Source organism: Piliocolobus tephrosceles, unplaced genomic scaffold (assembly GCF_002776525.5).
Source record: "Piliocolobus tephrosceles isolate RC106 unplaced genomic scaffold, ASM277652v3 unscaffolded_39782, whole genome shotgun sequence".
Taxonomy (NCBI): domain Eukaryota; kingdom Metazoa; phylum Chordata; class Mammalia; order Primates; family Cercopithecidae; genus Piliocolobus; species Piliocolobus tephrosceles.
The window spans coordinates 1,293-11,623 of record NW_022324067.1 but is presented as its reverse complement, the minus strand read 5'-3'; the positions used below and the strand labels follow the sequence as shown (position 1 = coordinate 11,623).

At 44.5% G+C, this 10,331-nt stretch overlaps 1 gene segment (V, D, J or C); it reads right to left on the bottom strand.

Annotated features, from left to right (window-relative positions):
• Positions 1–6,200: 6,200 nt before the first annotated feature.
• Positions 6,201–8,200, bottom strand: LOC113223199. The segment is given in 2 exon segments: positions 6,201–7,166; positions 7,291–8,200. Coding segments are annotated over 2 exon segments (357 nt in total).
• Between the last annotated feature and the right edge of the window lie 2,131 nt (positions 8,201–10,331).

The window sequence follows — 10,331 nt, the reverse complement described above, 5'->3', positions numbered from 1 at the left end:
CATTCCCCAGATGGTCAAATTCAAGATAAATGCACCAATGAACAGCTGAGAATGAGAAGGACACATTTGTCTGAATTGAAACAAGTCTCCAAGATTTTCATGACCTTTTGTAAACAGTTTGTAACTCAATGTAAATTTTATTTCCTCAATACTATAATTAATATTCTGGTGTTAGGTATCTACATAGTGCTGTAGTCTAGAGTCTTAGGGAAACTCCTCATGTCTTCCCGGTGTTTTTGATTCCTGTGTCCCAAATACTCCTTCAAGTATCCTTTTCTAATTTGCTTAATTGACCATAATCCTGATTAAAATCCTTTGTCTATATTGGTTTTCTCTGTTATCAAGTTTCCAAATCCCAGGGGCCGGCTCATCAACATTGGAGGAGTCGTTTTGCTCTGTTTCTTGTCAACTCACTGACAGATGGGACTCCTGAGAAACAAAGCTGAGTGCCCTCAGCTCCTCCCAGGGCCCTTCATTTCCATGTCTGGGGTGAGACCACAGCAGGCAGAACCACCTCACGCTGCTGACTGCCCTCTCTGTTTGGATGACGGTGACCACCCAGCACTGCCCATGACTTATGGGCACAAAGGTGGCCTGATGCGTGAGGGGCTTGGGGAGAAAGGGCCGAGTTTAGGGTGAGGAAGAATGCTCTGTTTGTATTTGAGATGTCATGTTTCATAGGGCATATCCCTTTGTGCAGGATTCCTGCCATTAATTTAGTAATAAATAAAATTTACTAATAAATAAAAAGGAGCTCTAATACTGTATCTTGTGATTCCTCCAGGATTTCACAAGCTTTCCCCTGGAGTTTCTGCTTATGTATTTTCTGAGCTCATCATCTTCTCCTAGATCCAGCCAACACCCTTCCCCCGGGTCCCTGTGTCTACTGAACCAAGCAGCAGGGTTTGATTCCTTCTGGCTCCCCTCATTTCCGTGGCTGCTTAATTATGGGTGGGGTGGGATTGGGATGGCAGAGGGCGAAACAACATAAAGGGCATTATTCTTCTTAGGGCTCTGATGCACTCTCAGAACTATATGCTTCATGGTACTCTTGGCGTGTGGATCAACACCCCTGCCCCTTCCTCATCTCTCATCTGGCCACGAACTTAGAGACTCTCAGAGTAGAAAAGGCCTTAAAAATAATCTTGTTTCCATTTCCAGGTGTGCTTTGTAAGGTGGAGTTGTTATTAATATTTAACGCAGCTGTTTGTCCTTCATTTCCAAAGAAATTACTCCCTCAGCTGTGCATCTGTGCTGAGACCTGAAAATCCATTAGGAGAAGCAGAAGTTTGCATCACAGCTTCACAGCTTCACAGCTTAGAATTTGGAATTACGTGTCCTTTGTCTTCGACATTCCGTATTCCCAACTGTCCCTCCCCACTGCCTTTCCTTCCTTCTCTGCTGATTCAAAGAAAATAAGATCCTCCTAATTTTAGAATCCAGAAAGCTTTACCAATTTCTGGCCCATGAGAGTCTCTCTTTGAACTCTGAGTTATTTACTAAGCAAACTTTGACTCCATTGACCGTGCCATTTTTCCCTTCCCCACCAGCCTTCATTAGGTAAAGGAGCCATATAGATGTTCACTTAAACTCAAAAATAAATCATCCCACCTCCCAACTGCTTACAAAGCAACACTGATGAAAATCAGATGGGATTCTACTTAATATGGTTTTCCTCCACATTTCATGTGTAGGAAGTGACCACTTAGTTTCTTCTCCCCCCTCCCTCATGTTAACAACAGCTCCTCACAGAGCTCCCTGGCCTTGTGTGTCCACATCAGTGTCTCTGCTACATCTTGTGATGGGGATAATTTTCTCAAAGCTCAGATCTTCTGGTTCCAGGGCACTAACCACTTACCCACTCTAGTACCTGCCCACTGCCAACACCACGATACTTGTGCCTGCAGTGCTATAGGGTACACAGACTCTCCTAACCCTGGTGTCTGATCTGAAGACAGCCCCAGATGGTTCTAGACTTCCCCTCCCTCAAACTCCAGTGACCCTTCTCTCAGTTCCACACAGAAGCTAGCTGACTGTCCTTCATCTGGCTCCAACATTTATTAGCTTGGAGACCATGGGCAAGGCCATTCATTACCATTCCTGGACTTTTGCCTCATTTAGACTCATCTACAAAACAAGACTAAGATTCCCCTCAATGCTTTATGAGGATTAACTGAGATATTGTGTAGTCTCTGGTAGGTTTGATAAATGTCTATCCTTTTATCCCTCCCTGTCTCCTCATGCAGGAGAAACCAGTGGGGCTCTCACACTTGCTAGGACTATGAGTGATGGAAAAGCTGGAATCATCAGCTGGGTGCTGGGGTGAAGAGAACTTGGAAGCCAAAAGAGGCCATTCAGTCACTTTAGAAAACATCTAGCAGAATTTAGGAATCAGATAACAACACGAGTGTACCTGTCTACCCTCGTTGTGTCATATGAAGCAGGTAATAGTAGCAAGTTAGATCTATATCGAAAAATCTGCAACAATAAAGATCAAGTTATGTTAACAGAAAAGAGTGTGCAGGTAAAGTGTACAGGTGAACCCATTTTCTGTAGGTGTACTTGGGTAGAAAGGTATGCATGAACACAGAAAAAAGGCATGAAAAGAAGCACACCAGAGCCTTAATATTGGTTACCCATGGAAGGTGGGATTGGATTTGAGAGCATTATTGACATTTTCAATATATATACATAGATATAATTGAATTTGGTTATTAGAAAATCTTAACCACATGCAAGCTTTAAGTTTATACCTTTCATGAGGCATCAGAATTTGTAGTGTCTAAATGGGTAAAGCACAGAAAGCTTCTGTTTATGGAACCCCCATAAAGGCTAATTTATTTTTTGTAATAAACCGAGGATAAAGTGGGCTCCGTAAAAGCGCACGAGCTCCTGGAGAACACAGCCAGTCTCTGACCGCTGAGGAGGGTGAGCACTGAGGTCGACACATTTGATGGTGAGGTTGGTTTGTGCTGATTATGAACTAGTAAGGCTTCTGCCTCTGAAAGCCTGATCACCATGGGGAAGTGGAGGATCTCACTCCTTGTTCTAGAACAGGCTTTGAATACCCCCCTGATTTGAAAAGGAAGAGAAATGAGCACCCTCCAGTGCCTGCTTTTCCAAACTCAGTGAGAGCTTGTTTCCAGTTTTACATTTTTCAAGCTTTGGAAATGCTCTTTGTTTCTGATCCAAGTAGCAGTATTATTATGATGTTGATTGTAATGATATTCCAGCATTTATCAACAGCACACAGCTTTCTCAAATACAGCTTTAGCGAGTGGGTGGAAGAAAATGCTGTCCCTAGGGAAGATGTTCTGACTTTGGTCTGTTTAAGGTTCAGTTATTTAAAATAGCTAGTCTATTTTTGGTCTTTCCTGCCTAAAGAGATAAAACTGCGTTCATCTTTAAAGCATAGATGCAAATAATTCTTGCAAAAGTAGGACTTCGGTCTTTCCGTGGAGCATCCTTAGTGATTGTATATTTGATTATTTCCACCCAGAATGACTCTCACAATTCTTCAGAGACTAACACACAGCCCTGCTCTGAAAATGGAGCCTCTGCCTCACAGTCAGCCTTTCCTATCTGGGAAAAGAAAGGAACAAGCAAAGGTCTCTGCTCAGCGCCCTGCACCAAAATCATGTGTGGTCTGGAGGAAGCTGGTTACCATGAGCTGTGTGTCTCTGGTGTTGCCAACCAATTCATGGAAATGGACACCAATGATATCGTTCAGTGTATCAGGCACCGTGGCCTCAAAGCCACCCAAAGAGATATTTGTGCCTTGGGAAAACTCTTCCTAAGAGAATGGAAAAGCCATTTGTTTTCTTCTCCATAACCTGTTTTTTTTTTTTTTTTTTTTTTTTTTGAGACGGAGTCTCACTGTCCCCCAGGCTGGAGTGCACTGTTGCAATTTTGGCTCACTATGAGCTCCAGCTCGTGGGTTCACACTGTTCTCCTGTCTCAGCCTCCTGGGTAGCTGGGAATACAGGCGCCCGCCACCTCGCCCGGCTAATTTAGATTTTTTATTTTTCACAGGGATGGAGTTTCATCGTGTTAGCCAGGATGTTCTCGAACTCCTGACCTCGTGGCCCGCCTGCCTTGCCCTCCCAAAGTACTGGGATTACAGGTGCGAGCCACTGCACCCAGCCTCCATCACCTTTTAATGCCAGTGTTTAACATTATATTTCAGATCACTCTGCCAATGATGAGGTGCCCCGTGTCTGTGAGACTCCGAAATCCAGGACACCTGTGAGGGAAGGAGATTGAAGAAGGAAACAGGCCAGGAGGGTGATGGGCCTCCTGATAGGAAGTTCAGTCCTGCAGAAAGGCTTGGGATCCAGTGACTCATCCATGACAGGGATTTCTCATGTTTCCAGGACTCATTAGATCCTAGGAGATGAAGGGATAGAGATTCCCATTTAATGCGCCCAGACTTCTGAAAGAGTCTAAGTGGGAACCCAGAGGGCCTTTCACTATCCATTCTTTATTCTTTCAAGATTGGCCACTGGCACCTCAAACTGCTGTTGGTATTGACAATAAAATGGGGAACAAAACATCCACAATTTCTGAAATGAGTTTTACAGTCTAGAGCACAAGTATCCATTAGTCACCCAAAGTCATGGAAAATGACAATGGTGTTAAATCTATGAATACTAATGCATATTATAAGCTGTGAGCACTTATAATAAGGAGGTGCAGCCTAGAAAACTGTTGAAGGAGTGTCTTCCTAAAGATGGTGGTAATTAAACTGAGATTTGGAGCCAGAACAAAAAAGAAGAGACTTGTGTTGACGCAGAGGATACAGCGTGGAGTGGAAAGGCCTTTGGTGGGAGGAGCACAACGCATGAGAAATGGCCTGAACGACCCTTCTGAGGTTGACTGGAGATGAGGGTGCAGAGAAAGGGAGAGGACAGCTGGGAGCAGACATCACATGGAGGAGGCTGAGGACTGACATGAGCATGGTGTGGGAAAGATGGAGTTGTGAAGGCCGACAAGGAAAAGAACGTACCTGTGTTGTGAATACTGTCTGCAATATATAATTTCAAATGAACTTTCCTTTCTGAGAGCAACTGAGGAAGACTTCTAAGGCAGTGTTCAGGAGACTCCTACGGGACATTATCCACTGCTCAAATCACGGTCTCGTGAAGACAAGGCCACCTATATCTTCCACCGAGCTTTGTGTGCAGAGGAAGGTGGCTGTGGGGTGAAGGCTGGTGCAAGAGGGCAAAGAGGTCTGGGAGAGGCTGTCTGACACCAAGGCCATATATTTGGCTTTGAGAGAAAGGCACAGACCCTCAGGGATTTCTCTATAGTACGGACTGGGACGGATCAGCTGTACACCAGTTTCAGCGCCTATTAACACCTACACATGTACTCATGGATGGCAGTCTCAGGCATCTCTGTTCCACTCCATGTCCTGCATTTCTTCTCTGGTATTTTGGGATCTGGTTGTCTCAGCTTCTGTGAAGTCTATCATAGAAGGAAGTTGAGTGCCCAAGGAGGGACCCAATAATGTAGACTTGAGGTAAAGGCTTAGGCTAGGATGTGGTGAGCCAAGGAAAAGGCTTTAGGGGACTCTCCTGCCCCCAGGAGGCAAAAGGCCACACCACTGAGGAGTCTGGTGGTCATAGCAAGGTCACAGAAAAATGGGGAAATTGTGGGGAGGGTTTTAAGGTTGTGTTTTGGGAACATAAATCCTGGATGTCAGTAGAGTTAACTGATGATGCCACTGCCCCTGCCAACCAGTGACTCTGCCCCCTGCCTGCTCTTCCTCCCTCTACCTGCTGCAACCTTCAACCTACAGTCCAGTCGTAAACCTTCGCCCATGTGGTCTCTGCTCCTGGCTTTCTTCTACAAGACAACAGACTGACAAGGGTCATGATCATTTGCCCTCCACCTCCCTCACCACCATCAGCTCAGGGCGTCCACTTTAGGGCTCTTTTAACAGGTTATTGCTTCTTCACTGAACATACATGCTTCCCTCCCATTCCTAGGTCTCTATCTTGTTTCTCACATAAGATCTATTTCAGGTGTATTTATTCTTAGTGGTGAAAATCCAAACTTAAATTTTAGTAGAATAAATTGAGAAAAATATGTTTAGACATTTATATGAGACAGCAGTTTTTGTCTACACACAAAATTGTTTTTCATTTTTATTGCATTAAATTAAACTGTTGTGCATCAAAAAACACCATAAAAATGAAAATGTAAGCTACAGACGGGGGAAAGACATGGGGAATGCATATAAATGAATTTTTTTAAATGTGAAATTTAAGCTTCTTCAAAGTTGCTAATGAAGAGGCCTTAGTAATGACTCCTTAAGACATCTGAGCCTCTACTGTGGCCCTGGTGGTCATGAGGGCAGTATGAGGGCTCTCTCTTACTGACTAGGACACAGAAGGTGATGATGGAGCAGAGGGGTAGGTGGAAAATGTATGGACTAGTTTGTTTCCTACTTCTGATCCTTACAAGCCAGGAGACACTGGGGAAAATGACTCAATGTCCCTGAGCCTCCCATCTGTAAAGGAAGAATAAGAATGTTTGATGTGCAAGACTGTTGAAAATCTCTAAGCTATATAACAAATACAAAGAATCAAGCACACATCTCGGGCTCAGCAGTCACTCTTGTTCTGAAGTTACCCAGGAAGTGACAAGCTGCAAGAGGATGCAGCAGAGAAGCAGGCACACTCAGGGCACAGGAAACCTGGACGCTGTTGGTTGGGAGAGCTCTGCGCTCAGTGGGACACAAGACATGCCTTCCAAACAACTGAAAGCTTCCCTTGAAGGAGTGAGACCTGGGTGGGGCCTGTAGCTCTCAAGTCAAAGCTAAGGAAGGAAGTTTACATACAGAATGTCAGTGAATCAGCTGGGCTGTGCCAAGCTGCTGGCACAGAGATACAGGGCCAAGTCACCCATCTCCAAGGTGTTCACATTCAGCTCAGAGCTATAGTTAGGGAACTGGCGACCTGAGAATCGTTCAGGGAAGTTTCCTCTGACTCTTTCTTCCTCCTTATAATACTCAAAGATGAACTGGGGCCCCTGACCCGGGGCCTGTTGGTACCAGGACACAGTGCTGTGCCCAGAGATAGGAGAGCATCTCAGAGTCACTTGCTGTCCTCTTGTTTTGATCAGGTGTGTGGGACTTTGGGTGACTCCAGGCTCCACTGGGCCTGTGGGAAAAGCAGATGGAGAATGAGCTCAGGAGACAGCCTGGAGGTCCTCCCCAAGTTAAAGTGGAGGACATAGGGGTGGGAAACCTGAGAATGGGGCTGCTGTCCTGCGCACAGGACTCACCTGCTCCCAGTAGGCAAAGCAGCGCCCAGCAGAGAAGCCCGGGGCACATGGCACAGTGGGGCAGGCAGCACTGCACCTGATGTAGGGCTTGGTCCTCCTGGGGAAGAGCTGAGTGAGTTCTGGGCCTTGATTTTCCTGATGGGAGGGGTATCCTGTGATGTCACTGTCCTGTGTCCTCCCCATGCAGGCTTCCTTAGGTCTAGTGCTCCACGGACCCTGGACTCTACCTATCCTACAGAACTGGAGGGATGGGTGAAGGCAGAAGCTCCTGTGGTGACACAGTTGCTCCTCTGCCTACGCTGTCCAAGCTCGCAGGCTACCCCATTGCCCTCTCACCCTCGTCCCACCTAGTGCTGCAGTGCTCCGTCACCTGCCTATCGGTGAAGGGTGAGGAGCCTGTGATTAAACCTCAGCTTCCAGCTCTTCCTGACTGTCCCTGCATCATCTTTCTGATGCTAGATTCACACCAATATTTCTTATCGTATTTTCGTGTCCCAGGCAACATTCCCAGCCCCTTTCCTGAGTGGCCAGCGGTACAGAGTTCCCAAGATTTAGTCCATCTGATCAGATCCAAAGCAGACCTGGGTTGTTTGTAAATTATCAAGAGTACAGATTCCCTAGAAATTATTCTAGGGCCTTATCAACTCACAGCAAAGACCTACCCAGCTTTAGACTCAGCACCCTCAATGCCATCCTATATGTAGTGCTCTGGACAGTTTTTGTTATTACCTCCAGATCCACCCTGCCTTCAGAAGCTGACCCCAGTGTATCATGTTAACTGGCTCCTCTTTTCTCTAACTCCAGAGTGAGTTCGGCTTATGGGAGACAGGACAGCAGAGGGAGATAGTGTCACCATCAGTGCTGCTTTGCAAAATCTATTCCCTTGGCTCCTATCTAGCTGGGTTAGAATTCCTGGTGCCTGAAAGTAGTCACACAGTAGCCTGAATGCTTAGCCGCTTAGATATTTCTTTGAGCAGATATCCTAGCTAATGGCTCATAATTTTTTTATTCCGTAAAGTCCTAGAACAGGACACAATTTTGCCAAGGTTTTTGCTACTTACAACAAGGATAACATTTACTTCAATTTCTGATACCTTGTTCCTTATTTCCCCCTAAGCCTTCACCAGAATTGCCCTTAATGCTCTGCTTCAGCAATCAAGTCTTTTGCTAGTCTGCTTCTCCGAATTCTTCCAACCTCTATCCATTACCCATTTGCCATTAACCAAAGCTGCTTCTACAATTTCAGGTACTTGTTATAGCAACAGTGTCACTCTCAGCACCATGTTTTCTTTCAATCTCTTTCTTACTGCTATAGAGAAATACCACAGACTGGGTAATTTATAATGACAAGAGATTTATTTGGCTTATAGATCTGGAGACTGGGACGTCCAAGATCAAAAGGTCATAACTGATGAGGGCCTCCTGCTGTTATCCAAGGCAGAAGGAAGGGGAAGCAAGCGCTGAAGTCAGAGAAAATGACTGAATTCATCCTTTTTATCAGAAGACCATTCCCAAGACAACTAATTCACTCCCACAATAAGGGCATTGATCTCTTTCTGAGGACAGATCCCTCCTGACCTAGTCATAGCTGTCCCACCTCCCAATACCATTACATTGACAAATTTCAACATGAGCTTTTGTGGGGACAGGCAAGCATTGCACACACGTCTACACCATGAGTCAGTATTTCCACTCTAAATCTACACCTAAAAGAAAATTTAAAAAGAAGAATGCGTATGTCCACAAGAAAGAATTCCACAAGAATATTCACAACAACTTTATCCATAATAGTTGAAGACAGGAGTAACGTGGATATCCATCAACAGGAATGTGGATAAACAAGTTGTTGTATTTTTATGCAATGGAAAATTAGTCATAAGAAAAAATGACCTACTGATACAACAATATGAATACACTTCAGAAATGCTAACTTTGGAGGAAAATAACTCAATAAAAATGTTATATGATTCCATTCATATGGAGTTTAGGAATAGATCAAGCTAGTCAGTAGTGATAAAAATAAGAAAAGTTTTGGCCAGGCGCTGTGGCTTGTGCCTGTAATCCCAGAACTTTGGGAAGCTGAGGCAGGTGGGTCATGAGGTCTGGAGATTGAGACCATCCTGGTTAACACGGTGAAACCCTGTCTCTACTAAAAATACAAAAATTAGCTGGGTGTGGTGGCGGACGCTTGTAGTCCCAGCTACTCCGGAGACTGAGGCAGGAGAATGGCGTGAACCTGGGAGGCAGAGCTTGCAGTGACCCGAGATCACACCACTGCACTCCAGCCTGGGTGACAGACTGAGACTATGTCTCAAAATAAATAAATAAATAAATAAATAAATAAATAAATAAGGTTTTTATCTCTGGGAGAGAAATTGATTGGAAAGGAGCATGACCTCCCTTTCCTGCATGACGGAATTTATTTTATAATCATTTCAGTTGCTGTGCACTGGCATACGCTTTTGTCAAAATGTACCAGGATGTCCTTGTATTAATATTTCTGTTTTACTCTCTATTAATTAAACCTTAAATAAAATTATTACTAAAAAGTAAACAGCTAAATTGCATAAAATATGGGAGTCATTTACAAATATACGCTTGTATTCTGTACAGCCCAATTTAAAAATGAATCACACGAAAATAAGAAAAGACAGGAACACACATACCTGTATAAATTATGGAGAATATGAGAAGTGCTTGTTGACTGAAGTGGCAACACTGAAATTTGGCATCAAAATAAGCTCAACTGATGCGTGGGCTGAAAAACAACTGAGGATCAATATCAAGGAAAGTTATAGACAAACAAAAGTGTTTTACAATATCTTTATGTGCTGTTGAAATCATTCTGAGAACCATGAGCTGCTATACATTTCATAGCTTGGGAAACTGGGCATTCATCACTCTCACAACTGAGACTTTCCTTTCATTTTGACTTTCAATAGATTGGCCAGTTGGTGAATTGATTTTTTTTGCCAAGCAAGAGGCCTGTTCCCCCCTTTGCGAGTGGGGTCCTGGGTCACCCGGGCCTCCCCCTTTGGCAG